Raw genomic sequence first — 21230 nt, 5'->3', positions numbered from 1 at the left:
TTGGGCCGAAGGGCCTGTTTCCACACTGTAAGTAATCTAATCTATTAATACCTCTTGGAACTGCACCAATTCTTAAACCTGGCACCATAGGTTTAAAAAAAAGTACTTGGATGAGCACTTGAAATGACCACAGCATTCATGGGCCAAGAGCTGGGGGAGCAGAGTAGATTTTGTCAGTGTGGTATCGATGGGCAGAAGGGTCTCTTCTGTGCTGGTGCAGTGGATAATTGGGCCACGTTTTCCACCAGCAATCTGCTGTCCACCCACCATCACGTCACGGACTTTGTCGGTTCTCACGGTGGACCAACTTAACAATTTGAGTCAAGTTGGCCAACTGCCCCCCCACCCCACCACCCAGGAGTATTGGCACAAGACCACGTGATATCCCAATCGGGCAGAGAGCGAAAGAGCTTTGCCAGTTCAAGTCGGGGAGTTGAACAGTCGGCTGGGATCAGTGCTGGGTCCTGTTTGGTTTATCATTTCAGTTGAGAATATAGAATTTGATTTGTTGTTGTCACATGTGCCCACATACAGTGACAAGTTTTGTTTTGCGTGCAGTACAGGAAGATCATAACACACAAGGGCGTACAGATCAGAGGGTGGCTTGAGAAAAGCAAGGCGTACACAGGTACGGCTGCACAGAAAACATAGACAAAAGCAAGATCATTATTAGATTTGAAATGTCCGTTCAGTCTAGTAACGCAGGCATGCTTATTAAGTTTGCACTTTGCAAGGTTGGTGGTATGTTGGACAGTGAAGAAGGTTACTTAAGATGACAAACAAGGGCAGGACTTGTGCAATTGAAAGTAGGTCCTTGGGTAGTGCTGTAGAACAGAGGGACCTTGGGGTTCAGGTACATAATTCCGTGAAGTTTGCGTCACCTATAGCCAGGGAGGTTAATGAGGCATTTCGCATGCTTGTCTGCACTGCTCAGTCTTTTGAGTACAGGAGTTGGGAGGTCATGTTGCGGCTGTACAAAACATCGGTTAGGCCACTGTTGGAATACTGCGTGCAGTTCTGGTCTCCTTCCTATCGGAAAGGTGTTGTGAAACTTGAAAGGGTTCAGAAAAGATTTACAAGGATGTTGCCAGGGTTGGAGGATTTGAGCTACAGGGAGAGGCTGAACAGGCTGGGGCTGTTTTCCGGTACGGGTATGGAATGAGCTGCCTGAGGATGTGGTGGAGGCTGGTACAATTGCAACATTTAAGAGGCATCTGGATGGGTATATGAATAGGAAGGGTTTGGAGGGATATGGGCCGGGTGCTGGCAGGTGGGACTAGATTGGTTTGGGAATATCTGGTCGGCATGGACGGGTTGGACCGAAGGGTCTGTTTCCGTGCTGTACGTCTCTATGACTCTGTTGCAATGTACATTGGTTGGATGTTGGTGAGATCACCTCTGGAGTACTCTGTCTGGTTGTGGTCGCCCTGTTATAGGAAGGATATTATTAAACTGGAGGGGGTCCAGAAGAGATTGACCAGGATGTGGCTGGAAATGGAGGGTTTGAGTTATAAAGAAATGCTGGCCAGGCTGGGACGTGTCCTCCCTCGACCTGAGGAGGTTGAGGGGTGACCTTATAGAGGTTGACAAAATCATGAGGGGTATGGATGGGGTGAATGGCAGGTGTTTTTGACCTCGGGTGTGGGATTTCAAGACTAAGGGGTATTTCTTCAGGCTGAGAGGAGAAAGATTTTAGAAAGATATGAGGGGCAGTTTTGTTTTGTATTTACATGGAGGGTGGACTGTGTGTGGGATGAACTTAGAGGTGGACGTGGTTAGATTAGGTTAGATTACTTAGTGTGGAAACAGGCCCTTCGCCCCAACCAGTCCACACCGACCCTCCGAAGAGTAACCCGCCCAGAACAATTTCCCTCTGACTCATGTAACTAACACTATGGGACAATTCAGCATGGCCAATTCACCCAATGTGGACATCTTTTAGACTGTGGGAGGAAACCCACGCAGACATGGGGAGAATGTGCAAACTCCACACAGACAGTCGCCTGAGATGGGTACAGTTACAACATTTAAAAGGCATTTGGATCAGTCCATGAACAGGGAAGGTTTGGAAGGATATGGGCCAGGAGTGGGCAGGTGGGTCGAGCTTAGTTTGGGATTGTGTTCAGCACGGGCCTGGTTGGACTGAAGGGTCTGGTTCCGTCCTGTATGGCTCGATGATGGGACTAGACGAAAGTAGGTACTGCAGATGCTGGAGATTAGAGTCAAGGTGAGAGTGGTGCTGGAAAAGCACAGCAGGGTCAGGCAGCATCCGAGGATCAGGGGAATCGACGTTTCGGGTGAAAGCCCTTCATTGGGAATCTTTTGCCCGAAACGTCGATTTTCCTGCTCCTCGGATGTTGCCTGACCCTGCTGTGCTTTTCCAGCACCACAATCTAATGTTGACCCTGTGACCAGACTGCTGGGTGCAGACATTGGGGTGCGTTTCCCCACACATTCGGCGCCGCTCTCTCTGAAATAGCAGTGAGGAGGGGACAGGCTGCTCGGGGAAGATGGAGGCAGTGAATTCAGCGATGTGCCCTCTCTCGCGTGATTTTTATCTTGTTTACCTGCACGGTTTCTGATCTGTGCCCTGTAACCACAGTGAACAGGCACTGACTTTCAGACTTTGCCCCCTCCCCCCACATCCGCAGGAGAAGGCAGCTGAGGTTTATCGGCTCTGTCAGAGTCACCTGCAGACTGCGCACCCGGTGGTTTCCTTTTCACAGTTACAGGAGATGTGTCAGACCGTGTGCAGGGACGAGAAGACTTTCTACCTGTGTCTGTTGCAGCTGCAGAGGGAGAAGAGGGTCACGGTGACTGAGATTGACGGTGATAAGGTGAGTGTGTGTGTCTCGGGGGGGGGGGGGGGGGGAGCAGGCTGTTGTGCACACACTGGCATCAGCTGCTGCTGCTACATGGTCACACACAAGATAGGAGCAGGCCATTCAGTCCCCGGGTCCTGCTTAATCTGATCATTCAGCTCAGTACCTGCGCTCTTCTACGCCCCTCACCACGCCGCCCCCCCCCCCAACCACACCCCAGAACCACGTGTCTGGTTCCCTTCAGCCACCCGAGCTAGATTGACAATAAACCACAGAACTGCGGGTGCTGTATCTCTGAAACCCGAACAGACTCTTTGCTGAAGGAACTCTGCGTTTGTGAGGAGAGGGCAGAGTTGACCTGTCCAGTCCATCGACCCCACAGCTGCTGCCAGACCTGCTCAGTTTCCCCAGCGGCTTCTTGTTGCGGCCACAGAGCGACATCGACTTCCCTCCTCGGATGTTTTGGCCTCCGCCATTTCTTGTGCGGCAGGGGATTCCACAGACTCCCCACTCTCTGGGTGAAGACATTTCTCCCCCCCTCAGTCTGGAAAAAGGTTTATTCCTTATCGTTAAACTGTGACCCCTGGCTCTGGACTGCCCCACCATCAGGAACGTTGTTCCGACAGCTCGCCTGTCTTGTCCTTTGCGGATTTTCTGGTTTTCGATGAGATTTCCCTCGCCCCAGTCTTGAAACCTCCAGTGAATTGCATCCTAACCCACTCGATCTCTCCTCACATGCTGGTCTTCCCCCTGCCAGGAATTAATCTGGTCAACTTGTGTTGCACCCACTGTGTTAGCAAGGACATCCTTTTTCAGATAAGGAGACCCCCAAGCCGCACGCGCGCACACAATAGCCCAGGGTCTGGTCTCGCCCTGTGCATCCCTGCTCCTGTCCTTCAATCCCCTCACCACGGAGAGCCCACCACTCCTGCAAGGCTGACTCTCAGCCAGTGGGGGCGGAGGGCCGCCCAGGTCTCATTGCACCTCCTGTTTCCCCACTTCATCACCATTCAGGTCATCCTCTGCCTTTGTTCCTGCTACCAAAGAAGACAACCTCTCATTGGTCCACGTTAAACTGCATCTGCCATGCATTTGCCCACTCTATTGAGCCTGTCCAAACCGCGCAGCGCCGTTTCTGAATCCTCGTCACAGTTCACCCCCCACCCCGACCAGCTTTGCATCAGGGTGGCACGGTGGCTCAGTGGTTAGCACTGCTGCCTCACAGCACTAGAGACCTTGGTTCAATTCCCGCCTCGGGCGACTGTCTGCGTGTGGAGTTTGCACGTTTTCCCCGTGTCTGCGCTCCGATTTCCTCCCACAATCCAAAGATGTGCAGGTTAGGGTGAATTGGCCAGGCTCACTCGCCCATAGTGTTTGGGGATGTGTGGGTTAGGTGCTCCAGTCAGAGGGGAAGTGATATAGGGTAGGGGAATGGGTCTTGGTGGGTTCCTCTTCAAAGGGTCGGTTGGGCCGAAGGGCCGGTTTCCACACTGTAGGGATTGTGTTATATTTTTATCTGTCAATTTTGAGAGCTGACCTTTTGTTCCCTGGTCTAAATAATTAATATATATTGTGATCAACTGGGCTCCTTGTACTGATCGCTGTGGGAACCCCACTTGTTACTGCCTTTTGTGCAGAGAAAAGACCTGTTTGTTCCTGATCCACTAACCAATTTTCAATCTGTCAAATACACTATCCCCAACATCCTCTTTCTGTACACTGGTCGACAGCTCTCTGTGTTGCTCTCTGAGCCGCCTTAGTGTGTGTGTGTGTCCTCTGCTAACACCCAGAAACGCTCATCTTGCCTCCTAATCTGTTAAAATATAAGTGACCAGAGAACTCCCAAATTCCACGATTTAAAGAAAATAAAGAAAATATTTGTTAACTCTTAAAAGTGAACATTAAACAACTATTTACAATTCTAAGCCCCCCCTTTCTCTTAACTGCTTCAGACCTGCCTCCAACTCTGTAACAATATGCTGTTCCAGTAAAACACTTATTAAAATTACATCTGACTTAATTTCAAAACAGCACAATCGCTGTCGTCTTCCGTGTCTTCCCTCTTCCGGCTGAGGATCTCCCTGGGTCGTCATCTTTCTTTTTACTGTGGATATGTTTCACGTGAAAGGGTACCTTAGATAGAGAGTGTTTCCTAATTTCTTGGATCCGTGTTGATAGCAGTTGCTCTGGCTCTAATTTTCAAAATGCCTGCCTTGTTTATGTCCCCAACATCAGATCGTCTCATTGGAGAGCCCACCACTCCTGCAAGGCTGACTCCCAGCCAGTGGGGGCGGAGGGCCGCCCAGGTCTCATTGCACCTCCTTTTTCCCCACTTCATCACCATTCAGGTCATTATCTGCCTTTGTTCCTGCTACCAAAGAAGACAACCTCTCATTGATCCACGTTAAACTGCATCTGCCATGCATTTGCCCACTATTGAGCCTGTCCAAACCACACAGCGCCGTTTCTGAATCCTCGTCACAGTTCACCCCCCACCCCAACCAGCTTTGCATCAGGGTGGCACGGTGGCTCAGTGGTTAGCACTGCTGCCTCACAGCACTAGAGACCTCGGTTCAATTCCCGCCTCGGGCGACTGTCTGCGTGTGGAGTTTGCACGTTCTCCCCATGTCTGCGCTCCGATTTCCTCCCACAATCCAAAGATGTGCAGGTCAGGGTGAATTGGCCAGGCTCACCTGCCCATAGTGTTTAGGGATGTGTGGGTTAGGTGCACCAGTCAGAGGGGAAGTGATATAGGGTAGGGGAATGGGTCTTGGTGGGATCCTCTTCAAAGGGTCGGTTGGGCCGAAGGGCCGGTTTCCACACTGTAGGGATTGTGTTATATTTTTATCTGCCAATTTTGAGAGCTGACCTTTTGTTCCCTGGTCTAAATAATTAATATATATTGTGATCAACTGGGTTCCTAGTCCTGATCGCTGTGGGAACCCCACTTGTTACTGCCTTTTGTGCAGAGAAAGACCTGTTTGTTCCTGATCCGCTAACCAATTTTCAATCTGTCAAATACACTATCCCCAACATCCTCTTTCTGTACACTGGTCGACAGCTCTCTGTGTTGCTCTGTGAGCCGCCTTAATGTGTGTGTGTGTGTGTGTGTGTGCGCGCGCGTGTGTGTGTCCCCTCTGCTAACACCCAGAAACGCTCATCTTGCCTCCTAATCTGTTAAAATATGAGTGACCAGAGAACTCCCAAATTCCACGATTTAAAGAAAAGAAAGAAAATATTTGTTAACTCTTAAAAGTGAACATTAAACAACTATTAACAATTCTAAGCCCCCCCTTTCTCTTAACTGCTTCAGACCTGCCTCCAACTCTGTAACAATATGCTGTTCCAGTAAAACACTTATTAAAATTACATCTGACTTAATTTCAAAACAGCACAATCGCTGTCGTCTTCCGTGTCTTCCCTCTTCCGGCTGAGGATCTCCCTGGGTCGTCATCTTTCTTTTTACTGTGGATATGTTTCACGTGAAAGGGTACCTTAGATAGAGAGTGTTTCCTAATTTCTTGGATCCGTGTTGATAGCAGTTGCTCTGGCTCTAATTTTCAAAATGCCTGCCTTGTTTATGTCCCCAACATCAGATCGTTTCATTGGTTTGATGTTAGCAAAACAAATATATTCAAACTCGATTGGGTTTTAGCATCCCGGGGCATAATTTAAACTGGTTGGTTAAATTCAAGTTGTCAAAACAGCAAGCAAAACTCAGGTAAACATTTCGCAGCCAAATGTTACATATTTTCAATTTTCCAGTACACTTGTAAGCTCTCCGTTCAGAAAAGCATTCACTCTCTGTTACAGGTACACCTTCAACTTGATATGTATGTCTGAGTGTATACCTCTAAACCGTACCAGCTTGCTGCATTCCTGCTGTAGATAGTTCTGGATTTAGGTTTGCTCGCTGAGCTGAAGGTTCACTTTCAGATGTTTCATCACCATACTAGCTAACATCTTCAGTGAGTCTCTGGATGAAGTAGTGCTGGTGTAGCCCACTTTCTCTTTTTATATGTTTGGGTTTCCTTGGGTTGGTGATATCATTTCCTCTCACTAGTATCCTTACATACGGATGAGGAAGGTCACCACTTCGACTGGGACAACACATCCGCCCTAGGACAGGCCAAACAGAGACACACACGACAATTCCTAGAAGCATGGCATTCCAACCGGAACTCTGTCAACAAACACAGTGACTTGGATCCCATTTCCCACCCCCTGAGAAAAAACAGGAAATGGTGTCACCACATGAAATGACATCACCCACCCAAGGAAACCCAAACATAAATAGAAAGCAGGCTACACCGCCAGTACTTCATCTGGAGGATGTTACTGAGCATGGTGATGAAACGTCTGAAAGTGAACTTACCAGCTCAGCGAGCAAACCGACATCCAGAACCTCAACCTGAGCTACAAATCTTCTCAGAACTCGCTAACTTAAGATAGTATATGTGTTAACTACCACTGATTAGCTGTTCCAAGATAGTAACATCCGATAAATACACCCTTGGCAAAGGCAAATTCACTAAAATTGATTGTCTGGCGTGCGGTTCTCCTGTCCAAGAGGAAGGAATGTGAAGAAAAAAACTCCGAGAGAGAACTCAAACTTCCTGTAATAGGGAGAGATGGATAGCAGCTTCCAAACCCTAGCAACTACCGAAAGTTAAACTGGAATCCTGGATCAGTGGGAGGTTGAGCCCACCCATCCAGGCTGCTTCTATCGTTTGAACATTTTTAAAAAAATAAACCTACGAGCTCCCCAAGCTGTTTAGGTAATTAGCTCGGAGCAGACTGCTTGTCTCCTCTGGCTGAATCTCTCTTCATTTCAAAAACAACACCAGGACAAAATACGCCACTTCAAATACTTGTATCGTCATTGGGATAGTAGTGTTCATGAATATATTCCCCGGACAGAGACAGCACAGGGTTAGATACAGAGTCAAGCTCCCTCTACACTGTTTCCCATCAAACACTTCCAGGTCAGGGACAGCACGGGGTGAGATACAGAGTAAAGCTCCCTCTACACTGTCCCCCCATCAAACACTGACTGCTCGCTCTGAACCTGTCGTTACAGGTCGTCAAGTTCAGCCCCTCCCCGGCAAACAGTGCTGCCGCAGGGACAGCACAGGGTGAGATACAGAGTAAAGCTCCCTCTACACTGTCCCCCCCATCAAACACTCCCAGGACAGGGACAGCACAGGGTTAGATACAGAGTAAAGCTTTCTCTGTACTGTCCCCCATCAAACACTCCCAGGACAGGGACAGCACAGGGTTAGATACAGAGTAAAGCTCCCTCTGCACTGTCCCCCCATCAAACACTCCCAGGACAGGAACAGCACGGGGTTAGATTCAGGGTGAAGCTCCCTTCATACTGTCGCATTAATCGCTGTCAGTTTTCCTGTGATGTTGTACGTGTTCTGAGCACCATTCCCAGTGTCTCTCCCCTTTTCCCACCTCACCCGGGTGACTGTTGAACAGAGCAGCCTTGTCCATGTGAACCTGCGGGACTGTGTTGCAGACTGACTGCTCGCTCTGAACCTGTCGTTACAGGTCGTCAAGTTCAGCCCCTCCCCGGCAAACAGTGCTGCCGCAGTGACTGAGATCGATGTCGGCGTGTACCAGCTCGTTAAGTGTGAGAAAATGTTATCGCAGAAAGTGGACACCCTGTCGCAGGAGGTCGAAAGGTAAGTGAGAGCTCACTGGAGCAGTCGGAAATTTGACTTCATCCACCGTGAGCATCTGACATGAAACAAAAGCTGAATTTGCGTGGCTCAATCTGTGTTTAACCTACCCACGTCCGTTTACTGTCTCGCTTGGAGCTCTGGGGGAGCTGTTTCTCACTGTGCACAGAAGTGGATGTTCACACTTGATTTGGTATTTGCATCGAGCAGGGTGGATAAGGGGGAACTCGTGGATGTGTTAAACCTAGACCTAACCAAATGCCAGACGAAGTTGGAGACTGAAGGGAGTTAGGTTTGTCTTTATGTCGAACCCCTACAGCATGGAAGCAGGCCATTCGGCCCATCGGGTCCACAGCGACCCTCTGAACAGCATCCCACCCAATTCCTGTGACCCTGCATTTTCTACCTAACCTGTCTGTCTCTCTACACTGTGGGCAATTTAGCGTGGCCAGTCCACCGAACCTGCACATCCTTGGACTGTGGGAGGAAACCGGAGCACCCGGAGGAAACCCAGGCAGACACCGGGGAGAATGTGCAGTCTCCGCAGAGTTGGCTGAGGGTGGAATTGAACCTGGGTCCCTGGTGCTGTGAGGCAGAGATGCTTACCACTGAGCCACCACGTTGGTTGCAAAAGGCTCTGAGTTGGCAGTTCTCAAAGCCTTGGAGCCACGGTCACAGACAACACGAGCAGTTTGAGACTGAGGTGGGATCCCTTTTGCTGAGAACATCTGGAATTCCATCATCCTGGAAGAGCTGGGGGTGGAGTCTCCGGCCTTGGGGGTGGGGAGGTGAGTGAGATGCGTCAAGGGGCGGGGAAGGGACATTCACTCAAACAACTCTCTCCGTTCCTAGATCCAACGAGGATGCAAGAAGCCACCTCAAAGCCGACAAAAAGCACTTGGTGAGTGACGAATATTCCATTTGGGTTTCGCTCGGTGTCTCCCTCCTGTGGATTGAAGCTGCTGACCTTGTTGCTGTGCTGTTGGCATCCCAGGGTCCCCTGGAAAAGATTGGTTCACCAGTCGCCCATTGCACAGAGCGTTTTTGCTGCGTGCCGGCCTGGGATCTTGCTGTGCGTTAATGCAGTCCCCTCGCACCTCAGGCTGGGTCCTTCCGGTGTTCAGGGGAGCTGGTCCCTGTCGGAGGGTACGGAGATAACTGTTTCCCCCCCCCCCCTGTTTCTGATACAGGCCCTCAAGTGTCTTCGAGTGAAAAGGAGAACAGAGAAACGGCTGGAGAATATCGAAGCCAAACTCAATACCATTCAGGTCATCCTCGATCGGATTTACTCCTCCCAAACAGACAAAACGGTATGGGAGAGCTTCTGTCCTCCTTAACTCTGGCCGTCCATTCTCTCATTGTCTCTCAGTCTCGCTCTCTCTCTCTCTCTCTCTCTCCCTTTTTCCCCCCCCTCCCTTCTCCCTCCCTGGTTTGAGCTTGCTGTGATGGATTGTGCGACGTGAATCATCCCGCTCTGTGAAGAGGCAGTCACGTGGTGCTGCCTGTCCTTCAGTAAGGAGAACGCGAGGACTGCAGATGTTGGAGATCAGAGTCCGAGAGTGCGCTGCTGGGAAAAGCGCGGCAGGTCAGGCAGCATCTGAGGGGCAGGGGAATCGACGTTTCGGGCCGGAGCCCTTCATCAGGAATGACGACGGGCCCGAAACGCTGATTCTCCTGCTCCTCGGATGCTGCCCGATCTGCTGTCTGTCCTTCAGTCAGTCCGGCCGGGGCTATGCACCCTCTTTCCTCCCCCCCCCCCCCCCCCCCCCCCAGCCAGATTGCATTTACGTAGCTCTAGTCTTTTTGCTGGCAGGTTGTGGAGGCCTATCAGGCTGGGCTTGGAGCTTTGAGAGAGTCCATGAAGGATGTGAGTGTGATGAAGGTGGAGAAGCTGATGGATCAGATTGAACAGGTCAGGCTCCCAGACCCCAGGGGCTGGATTGATTGGTGGGGGGGGGGGGGTGCGAGCAGCAGGGAGTCACAAAATGGGACAATGATGGCGAAGGAAGGCCTCAGTCCCAGTGCTGCTCACGGTGGACTCTGATCCTCTGTCGCTGCAGGGATCTGGAGAAAGGCAGATTCACGGTTGGTCAACATTGGGGAAGGGACGCCCAGCGGTGAGAGGAGCTCCGAGTGGATCAGCAGCTGGAAGGTGGAAATCCCAGGGTGCTGTCAGTGTCTCAGCCACTGAGTCCTCAAAGGCTGGGAAACCAGGCTCAGCCCTGAGTGCACTGAGAGGGGGAGGGGAGGGGGGGGGCGCAATGGGGCCCATTGTCTGATTGGTCGGCCACGCAGAGTCCCGCCCCGTGTCATTGGTCGGGTCGCGAGGGATCAGACTGGATCTCTTAGTGGTCTGAGTTGATGGCATTTAACCTTTCTCTCTCTCTCTCTCCCTCTCCCTCTTCCTCAGTTCTGCAATATGCAGGATGACATCACCCAGACCCTTGCTGGTGAAAACCTGGATGTTGCAGGTGAGTTGTGGGGCTGTCTGCTGTGTTATTATGGAAGCTTTGTGTCTGTCTTGGCGACTGATTTTTTTTTTCACTCCGTGCTTTTCCACCTAATCCTTTGGGAATTGAGCGACTCCGACAAGACTGCACACCGATTGTGTGAGATCGTGATGTCTCTGATACGCCGTTCTCCCCATCTGCCCTGAACAGGAGACTGTAACTCCCCACACCCTGATGTTACTGAGCACCCTGGTTTGCCTTGTCCCAGGGGGAGTTGGCACTTGCGTAGCTGGTCTTTAATCCCGCGTTCGTCCAACGTTGAGGACACATTCCCACCTTAGGATTGGGAATGTTCCTGCTTTGTTTGTTTGTTTTTTTTTCTAACACGTTTCACCAAAGATGTCCGACAACAAAAGCAGCCATTGGCTGTCTGAGTTCAATAGATCCACCATTGTGGTCTCCTCCATAGCAGAGACAAGACCCCATCGTTAACGGAACGATGTGCGCAAAATCATAATGGGATCAGGCAGAGTTGGTGTGAAAGGGGGAGTGGGCTCATGTTTCATTTGTTCCTTGGTAGTGCAGTCAGACAAATTGTTAGGGGCTTTGGTCTTGAACCGTCCAGGATTCGGAGCTCAGGAGAGTAAGTATTAACTCCAGCCTGTATTTACAATCTGTCTCACTGCCTTGGATGAAAGGACGAGATGGGTAAGAGTGAGAGTTGCCAATGACTCCCAAAACACACACAGGAAAATGAGCCGTGAAGAGGAGGCAGAGGGTCTATTGAAGTGAGTGGCAGGATAATGTGGGGAAGTGTTGCTCGGCAATTCCTGAGGAGGAATTGAAAAGCGATTTGGTATTGAATGGTGAGAGGCTGCACAACAGTGCACGACAGAGGGATACAGATGCCCTGCTACAGGAAACGCAAGTTTGTCTGCAGCTGCAGCAAGTGATTGCAAAGAGAAATGGGAATGGAGCACAGAGGTCACAAGGTTTTACTGCAGCTGGACGGGACATTGTCAGATCAGAGTCATCGAGCATGGAAAACAGACCCTTCAGCCCAACCAAACTAGAATCCCAAACTAAACTAGTCCCACCTTCCTGCTCCTGGCTCATATCCCTCCACACCTTTCCTGTTCATAGACTTATCTAAATGTCTTTTATATGTTGTAACTATTATCACGACATGGCGGTGAAATTTTCTTTGAATTAAACCAAACACCCAGTAAACTTCACCTCGCTTCGTTATCTGTTAAAATGAGTGCCCGAGAACTCCCAAATGCCACTATTTCAAGAAAATAATACTTAATTATTCTTTCACTCTATAAGTGAACATCAAACAAAAACTACTCACAACTCTAAGCATCCACTTTCTCTTAACTGCTTACTATCTGCCTCCAACTCTCGAACAATGTGCTGTTCCAGTAAAACACTTATTAACATTATATCAGCTTCATTTCAAAACCACATGGCCACTGTCATCTTTGGTGTCTGTCTTCTTTCAGCTGAAGATCATCTTAGGTCGTCATCTTTCGTTTTACTGTGGATATGTTTCAAATGAAAAAGTACCTTTGATAGTGCTACCTAATTTCTTGGCTCTGTGTTGATGGCAGTTGCTCCGTCTGATTCTCAAAATGCCTGCATTTTTCTATTCCCAAATCGGATCATTTCATTCGTTCGATGTTAGCAAAACAATAAATTCAAACTCGACTGGGTTTTAGTATGCTGGGCATAATTTAAACTGGTTAAATTTGAATTGTCGTCAAAACAGCAACCAACTCAGGTATCCATTTCACAGCCAAATGTCCCATATTTTCAATTTTCCAGTATTCTCTGGGGCTGCCATTAGTCATATCACACAGGTGCTTGTAAGGTCTCAGTTCAAAACAGCATTCACTCTCTCTTAAAGGTGCAGTACATGCCTTTAACTTCATAACACTGCACCCACATCCACCACTTCCTCAGGAAGTTCACTCCACATATGAACCACTATGTTTTTTAAAAAAAAGCTCCTCAATCTTTTTAAAAACTGTCCTCTCACCTCAAAAATATGTCCCCGAGTCTTAAAATCCCCCACACTCTGGAAAAGACACCTACCATTCATTTTATCTCTACCCCTCGTCGTTGTAAACCTCTATAGGGTCACCCCTCAACCTCCTCCACTCCAGTGAAGAAAGGCCCAGCACCACCTCAGAACCCAGACCCTCCATTCCCAGCAACATCCTGGTAAATCTCTTCTGAACCCTCTCAAGTTTAATAACATCCTTCCTCGCCTCACCAATGTCCTGTACAACTTCAACATCTGCCGTACTGGGTCTCCAGTGAAGAAAAGCCCAGCACCACCTCAGAATCCAAACCCTCCATTCCCAGCAACATTCTGGTAAATCTCTTCTGAACCCTCTCAAGTTTAATAACATCCTTCCTCGCCTCACCAATGTCCTGTACAACTTCAACATCTGCCGTACTGGGTGTGGTATTAATTGCGCAATTAATTGGACATAATTGCACGAGAAACCGTTCTCTAGATGTTCACTTGAGTCGTTCTGGGAATGAACAGAAAGTTGGACAGAGTGTGTCTGCATCCTGTCGCGTTTGAAAGACTGAGAGATGATGGTACTCTAACATATCCTGTGCTGATGGGAAGGGGGGGGGTGCCATGTTTAACAGGAGACACATACTAAGAACAGGGGGACACATAAATTGTTGTTGAAATTCCCTCCGGGAGAAAGTGAGGACTGCAGATGCTGGAGATCAGAGTTGCGGGTGTGTTGCTGGGAAAGCACAGCAGGTCAGGCAGCATCTGAGGAGCAGGAGAATCGACGTTTCGGGCAGAAGCCCTTCATCAGGAATCTTGGGCCAGGGGTGCTGAGATAAATGGGACAGAGCTGAGAAAGTGATAGGTGGACGAAGGTGATAGGTCGGAGAGGGGGAGTGATGGACAGGTCTGGAGGGCGGTGCTGAGTTGGAGGCTTGGGACGAGGATAATGTGGCGGGGGGAGTGGGGAGGGGAAATGAGGAAGCTGTTGAAATCCACATTTATCCCGTTTGGTTGCAGGGTCCAAAAGTGTTCCTCGTCCAGGCGTTGGGTGGTTCGGGTTTGGCGGTGGAGGAGGCCCAGGACCTGCATGTCCTTGACAGAGTGGGAGGGGGGAGTTGAAGTGTTCAGCCACGGGGCGGAGGGGTTGGTGGGTGCGGGTGTCCCGGAGATGTTCTCTGAAACGATCCACAAGAAGGCGTCCTGTCTCTCCACTGTGGAGGGGACCACACTGGGTGCGACGGATGCAGTAGATGACGTTGGTAGAGGGACAGGTAAATTTCTGACTGATGTGGAAGGATCCCTTGGGGGCCTTGGATGAGAGGAGAGTGGTGTGAGCACAGGTTTTGCACTTGCTGAGGTGAAATTCTCTCCTCCAGGCAGTGGCGGCTGGGTCTTCGTCTTTATCCCAGACGGAGTTAGATTTTTCATTTGAGTAGGTAGTGTACAAGGGGCGGGACCGTAACCAGGAGTTGACGCCCCCTATCAGATCAGCATGAACTTCTCGAGTTTGAGTCTAGACTGAAAGGGCTGAATGCCTCCTTGTGCCTGCTCAGTGTGTCACTGCTGCTTTTGTCTCTTGTGCCCAGAAGCTGTGGATACTGATGAACTGGAAGCTGAGTTGAACGCTCTTCTGGACAGGGCGGCTGATGAGACGCTTCTGCTCCCAGATGTGCCTGAGCTGCCCATGTCCCCTGCTGTTAAACAGGGACAAGCCAAGCCTGAGGGGATGGATGGGCAACTTGACGCTGCACTCAGTAAGCTCTCCCTTTCTGATTCCGGTAAGTCAGCTGTCACAGTGGGGGACGGATGCGGGAGGTGCTCATCGCTCCCTGGGCAGAGATGGTGTGCACAAACCATACACACAAACATGCTGACACGCTGCAGACAAAACGTTCTCTCTCGATCATATGTGAACAGATTCTCACGCGTACTCTCTCTCTCTCGCGCGCGCGCGCGCTCTCCCAACCCCCAACATCTCCACCCCCCCCAAAGCACTCCCCCTGTCTGTCTGTCTCTCGCACTCACTTGCACAGACGCACGCACGCACGCAGTCTCACAGTCGCTCTCCTGCAGAGCACATTCATATATACTTACAGGTGCACAAGTATACACAACACACTTGCGCGCAGATGTAAGCATATACCGTACATGCTACACACACTCAGGTGCACACACAGATACATGGGTGGACAGATGAGCAAATTGACAAACTCACATACTGACACATACACATACAGTCCTGTCCCGATATCCTGCCTGCCTGTGTGTCCCCTTGCCCTCTTGCTGATGTTTGCAGATGTACAGAAACCACCTACAAGGTATATGAACGTCCTCTCTGTCTCTCTGGTTCAGGTCTGGGAGGTAGTGCTGCATCTCCAAGAGGATCAGCCTTGCTCGAACCTGCCCAGTGAGCACCTGCACTGAGACGAATGGTGAGGATCATCGAATTCTCTCTGTCTCTCTCTCTCTCTGTGTCTCTCTCTGTGTGTGTCTCTCTCTCTGTGTGTGTCTCTCTCTCTGTGTGTGTCTCTCTCTCTGTGTGTGTCTCTCTCTCTGTGTGTGTCTCTCTCTCTGTGTGTGTCTCTCTCTCTGTGTGTGTCTCTCTCTCTCTCTCTCTGTGTGTGTCTCTCTCTCTCTCTCTCTGTGTGTGTCTCTCTCGGTGTGTCTCTCTCTGTCTCTCGCGACGGGGCCGTCGTGGAGAACAAACTGCTCTCTGAATACGTTTGGGATCTGGGAAATGGGTGATCTCAGAGGATTCTGCATTTTTTTTTCTCTCTTTGGGAAGGACAGTACCAAGTCGTGTTTTTATTCACTCCTGGCTCTCTGAGGACAAATGTTCGCACGGCGCTGGTGGGACTTTGATGTTTGCCATCGGGGAGGAGCCGGTTGTGACCAGGAGGTGGCAGCTCCGAGCTAACCCAGGAAGCTTCAGATCATGATGACCACGGACGTGGTGTCCCCATGTAGATACCTGGTCAGCGACCTGTGTGGACAGTGACCCTGCTGAGAGCCAGAGGTGGTTGGAAGACTGGGAGGCTGTCCGCTCTGAGCCTTAGAGACCATTATCAGGACAGAACCGTGCATCGATTGAGTAGTCAGTTTTGTCCTCTGTGCACTGTGTGGTCTTGGTGTTGTTGTTTTGTCTGAACCCCATGGAGACCAGCCAGCAAGTACCACTTCCCTCTGCACCCCATTGTTCTACTGTTGCTGCTAGACTCAAGTCTCCGTGTCACATGTGGTCGTCTGTTTTTGTCGAATGTGTTTTGTCGAAGAACTCTGCGTTGTAAAGTATTCATGAGCCTTTCGGTTTTCTCGAATCAGAAATAAAGAACTTTTTTGATATGGAGAAACGAAACTCCATCTGCTTTCTCCCGAACACGTGGTTGTTCAGCCCTTGGGGCAGGTTTGTGACACGTCCAGTCGGTAGGGGAGGTGAGTGATCGTTAACATGATCTGGGAAGCATGGGGCCTCTTTTTTCTCCCCCTACTTGAGGCAGGGGTTTGTCGGTGCAAACCTCCCTGAGTAGTTATTTCAAATACAACCTGCTGCTGTTCCTCAGCATGCACTTTGGCCCCAGCCTCCTGATCTCTGGGGACACTGTATGGAGCTGGGTCGGGGAGCAGAGGTTGATGACCCCATGGGTCAGGATCTTTGATTCGATCAGCACCAGGGAAGGGGTTAGTTGATCTCCCCTCCGCTGTTTTAGGAAGGGATAGTGATGCAGCTGTGAAAACACGGTTTGCCAACTTGGCCAAACAGCAAGGGATGATGGGTACACTGGCCAACTAAAACTCTGACATCGCAAAACCCACACACCAGACAGACACAGCGAGGTGCTAAAGATGTTAGCGTCATGTAAAAGGCAACAGTTATCCTGGCGAGCACCCCCCCTCCAAGGAGACCAGCCTAACAAATGGCCGAGACCAGTGACCACCCAGAGAGAGAAAGTGCCTGATAAATATGCAGAGATTTAGGAAGTATTAAGGGGGTAAATAGGACCAGAGTGTGTATTAAAGGTTGTTGTAACTTGGTTCCTAATGAAGTTGGGTCTGTTTTGTGTTGTTACTGGCTTGTGTTTGTAGTGATTTGAGCACTTTGTTGTGGGACACCTTGGGGCAAATTGGTTCAGAACGTACCGGTTGGAGTTATATAAAGGAGGAAGTTCACAAGACTGGATGGAAGATTTTGTTTCATGGCAGCCATTGTTAACCAACAAGCTGTCCTTGTAAATGCAACTGTCAAGAAGGCAGAAGGACATGGCCTGTTCCTCGCGAGGTTTCAGAAATTCGGCATGTCGAGAAGGACCCTCTCCAGCGTTTACTGATGCACCAGAGAGAGATTTCTGTCCAATGCAGCACGGCCTGGTACGCCAACTGTTCGACCCAGGACCAGGAGGAACTACAAGGAGTTGTGTACACAGTCCAGACCATCACGGAAGCCACCTTCCCATCTACCCTTCTCGTTGCCACGGGAAGGCAGCCAACATCGTCAACGACCCCAGTTATAATCTCTACCAACCTGTTCTGTCAGGCAGGAGATATAGAGGCTTGAACACACATGTAAATGGGTTCACCAAGCACTGTTACCAGACTGCTGAATGGACCTTTGTAATTTCAAATGATGTTGACCTTGCTTTGCACACCTCCTGGCCAGCCATAACTCTGCATATCTCGTTGTGTCGAAACACCCGATGATCTGTATGTTGATGTGTGTTACCATCTGCCTGTACTGCTCATTAAAAAAAAAGCTTTCACTGTACTTAGGTCCAATAAGTCAAACCATTGTCGACCGATGGGTAAAACCCATCTGGTTCACTCATGCCCATTGGCAAAGTTAACTGCCATCCTTTGGTAGCCTGGCTGACTCCAGACCCCACCGCAATGGGGTTGACTCTTAACCTCTTCTCTGTGCATTTTGAGGACGATAAATGCTGGCCTAACCAGTGCATGGATACACTGGCTGTTTTTAGCTGTTCGTCTACATCTCAAGTCTTATTACTTGTAAAAAAACAAACTAGTGATTGTAGGTGCAGTATTCAGTCCCGAAGTGGAGGGAGGAGAAAGGAGACAGACAGTGGTCCAAGTCCCAGGGGGTTTTTCGTGGGGGACCACTGGACTGGGCACATTTCCCTTTCTAAAGATTGAAAACGAGAGCAAGTATCTTTGAAGTGGAGCTGAGAAAGAATGAGACTTGTTGAAAGTGTTTGAGCTACAGCATCCTTGGTCAGTGGGGAGGAAGGCACTCACCAGTGGTTCAGTGGTCAGCACTGCTGCTTCACGGCACCAAGCACCAGGTTCGATTCCAGTCTCTGGTGCCTGTATGTGGAGTCCACACCTTTTTAGCCATGCCTGCATGGGTTTCCTCCCACAATCCAAAGATGTGCGGGTTCGGGTGGATTGGCCGTGCTGAATTGCTGATGGTGCCCAGGGATGTGCGGGCTGGGGGGCTGTGCCATGCAGGGTTGGAGTAAGGGAGGGTCCAGTTGGGTTGCTCTTGGGAGGATCAGCGTCGACTGGACACGACAAAGGCTGTGCTTCCATGCTGCAGAGATTCTGTGAGGCAAATGCTTGAGAAACTGATCCCTGATTGGACAGGAAGGACAACGTTTGCTGACAAACTCTGGTGGGGAAAAAGTCCTTCCCCGATCTTGTAAAGACAGGCCGAAGCAGCAGTGAAGTGCTATTCAAAGGCGAGTGAGGGAGGAGGATAGGCTGTCTGAAGAGATATAAGCATTCAATCCATACTTAACAAAAGAATGTGTTAAATTGATCATACGCACTAGGTAGCTGGTCATGCAAGCATGATCATCACTTTATCCGTGACCACAATGCCAGGGACTTAGGCAAAATTGTTGCTTTGTAATACAGCCAAAGCGAGATGAAGATGAACTCTTTTGGTTCCCAAATAATATTTTAATTCGCATTTAAAAGCCACCTTGAGCCTAACGAACACTGGGGAGAAAGTGAGGACCGCAGATGCTGAAGATCAGCGTCAAAAGAGTGGTGCTGGAAAAGCACAGCCGGTCAGGCAGCATCCGAGGAGCAGGAAAATTGACCTTTCGGGCGTAAGCTCGAGATGAGAATTCCTGCTGAAGAGCTTCTGCTCGAAACGTCGTCTCTCCTGCTCGGGATGCTGCCTGACTGACTGTGCTTTTCCAGCACCACACTCTTGACCCTAACTAAGATTGGGTAAATGCTGGGAACAGGGATAGGGAGCAATGGGGGATTTATTTTTCAAATTTGCATTTGGCAAGTCTTCAGCAAGACCATGATAATGTTATCAAAGGGCTGGACATGTTCAGACTTTTACTTTTCTGTGGTTTATTTCCACCTTTCATATTGACTATTGCAGTAACAGTGGACAGGTGAGCATTAAGAAAAATGGTGAACTATAAATGTGACTGTACAGAAATCATGTTTTTTTCACATAGTGCCAGAGACAGTCCGCTCAATTCACCAAGTTTTACGCAGAGAGTTGTCTTTATGCAGTGAGTTGCGAATGCATGGAATGCATTGCGAGCTGTCGTGGTGGAAGCAGAGTCATTGGGGACATTTAAGCGACTGATGGACATGCACATGGATAGCAATGAGTTGAGGGGTGCATCGGTTAGGTTACTATGTTTTACATTATGATTAAATCTCGGCACAACATTGTGGGCCAAAGGGCCTGATCTGTGCTGTACTTTTCTATGTTCTACGTTCAAAGTTGCCCTTCTCAATTTCCGTCCAATGTTTGTTGGTACTGGCCTGAGGCAGTCAGCCTGTATCCAACATTCCCATTGGGAATTTGTGAGTAACCACTTGGATAAGGTTTTAATGCAAGTGGATGTGTTAAAACATTGAAGAGGGGAATTAAATGAATACATACAGGATGTGTACATGCATTAGCAGACATCTTAAGAATTAAGATTACAGATCATAACTTGCAGCCTGCACTTTCTGCTGTAATTCTTTTAACTTCTCCATTTACGTTATGGAATAATGTCAAATTTGGACACATTTAATGAGCGGCAGTTATGTTCAGGTTGGCAGATTGCTTGAGGAGGAAAGGTTCTCATAATTACCCTGCCATGGGTTGCAGGTTTCATTCGTATGAAAATCCTACAACTGTTACATTCTCAAGATAGTTTAAGTTTTATAGAAAAAAAAGGTGATATCTTAGCTCAGACAATGGATTAAAGGTGTGAGGTTAGAGTCAGACTGGTTCCACTTTCAAAGTGGAATTGAAAAGATAGTACATGGATTGACTGCCTGCAGAGTGTGTGCTTTTTGAACAAAATAGAATGTATCTGCAAATATAATTCTGTAGGTGTAAATTCACCCCACAGACGTATAGCGGTGTATGTGTACACGAGAGAGACAGTGAGTGTGTGTGTGTGATGGAGTTTAAGCCTGTGAGAGGGTGTGTGTGTCGGGGGTTGGAGAATGTGTTCTTAGGAGATAGGATCTGCATGAGTGTTTTAGGATTTAAGTATGTGTTTATGAGAGTGTGGAGTGCCATGGGGGTCAGCTGTAGTTCTGGGCTTTACATATTAATGAACCGAAACCTGCACCCCATTCTAAAAGATGAAAGACTTCACAGGTTTGTTCCATGTATCCTCTCAGTTCTATGAGACTGTCATCCTTTGCTGTAAGTTCTGTGTGTTATGGTTCAGCTCCACCGCTCCCGGCTGAAGGAGTAATGCTTCCCAGTAAACCTGTAGGACTGTAACTTTGTTTTGCGTGATTTTTAATTCGACCAAAGAAGGAAAACATCCGAAACACCTTTTTCACAACCTGCGTTCCACTCCACTTCCAAGTAAATATAAAGCTGCATTGCAAGGTCTCTCAGTTCAGCAACACTCCCCAGGACCTTCCCATTCATGTTTTAGTTAAGGAAAAAAAAAAGCGATGTCCAGTTCAATTTTCTATCTATTTTCTATCACAATTCGGTCACGCTCCGGGCCGTAATAAATCGGAGGAGCCAAAACAAAACACAACACGGAAGTGGTGAGGTTTGACAGCACTTGAGGGGAAACGGAGCGCTCAGGCTGGGAGGAGCTGCTCGTTCCGCCTGGAAGAAAGATGGCCACGATTGCACTGGTCACAGGGGGCTCGGAGACGCGGCGATGCCAGTCTGCGCGATGACGTCCGAAGAACCGCGCGTGCCCTCTGACGAGGGGGGCGCGGCTGGACGGAGGAAAGGGGCGGGGCGGGTGCGCGATGACGTCCGACGACCCGCGCGTGCCGTCGG

At 49.3% G+C, this 21230-nt stretch overlaps 1 protein-coding gene across 6 annotated transcripts in view; it reads left to right on the top strand.

Annotated features, from left to right (window-relative positions):
- Positions 1–16343, top strand: part of chmp7 (charged multivesicular body protein 7) — a 17536-nt gene extending 1193 nt beyond the window's left edge. Inside the window, exons 3-11 of one of the 6 annotated variants that reach the window (XM_043681562.1) lie at positions 2652–2837; positions 8379–8512; positions 9362–9410; positions 9700–9819; positions 10323–10421; positions 10920–10980; positions 14584–14751; positions 15350–15429; positions 15788–16343. In XM_043681562.1, coding sequence (XP_043537497.1) covers positions 2652–2837; positions 8379–8512; positions 9362–9410; positions 9700–9819; positions 10323–10421; positions 10920–10980; positions 14584–14751; positions 15350–15408 — 876 coding nt within the window. In that variant the 3' untranslated portion in view covers positions 15409–15429; positions 15788–16343. Of the gene's footprint in view, positions 1–2651; positions 2838–8378; positions 8513–9361; positions 9411–9699; positions 9820–10322; positions 10422–10919; positions 10981–14583; positions 14776–15349; positions 15430–15778 lie in introns of all 6 variants that reach the window. The other 5 variants (XM_043681563.1, XM_043681561.1, XM_043681558.1 and 2 more) reach the window with 5 other exon arrangements.
- Positions 16344–21230: the final 4887 nt, after the last annotated feature.

Source organism: Chiloscyllium plagiosum, chromosome 42 (assembly GCF_004010195.1).
Source record: "Chiloscyllium plagiosum isolate BGI_BamShark_2017 chromosome 42, ASM401019v2, whole genome shotgun sequence".
NCBI classification, from domain to species: domain Eukaryota; kingdom Metazoa; phylum Chordata; class Chondrichthyes; order Orectolobiformes; family Hemiscylliidae; genus Chiloscyllium; species Chiloscyllium plagiosum.
Note: the sequence above shows the minus strand (reverse complement) of the source record. Positions and strands in the feature narration are given on the sequence as shown.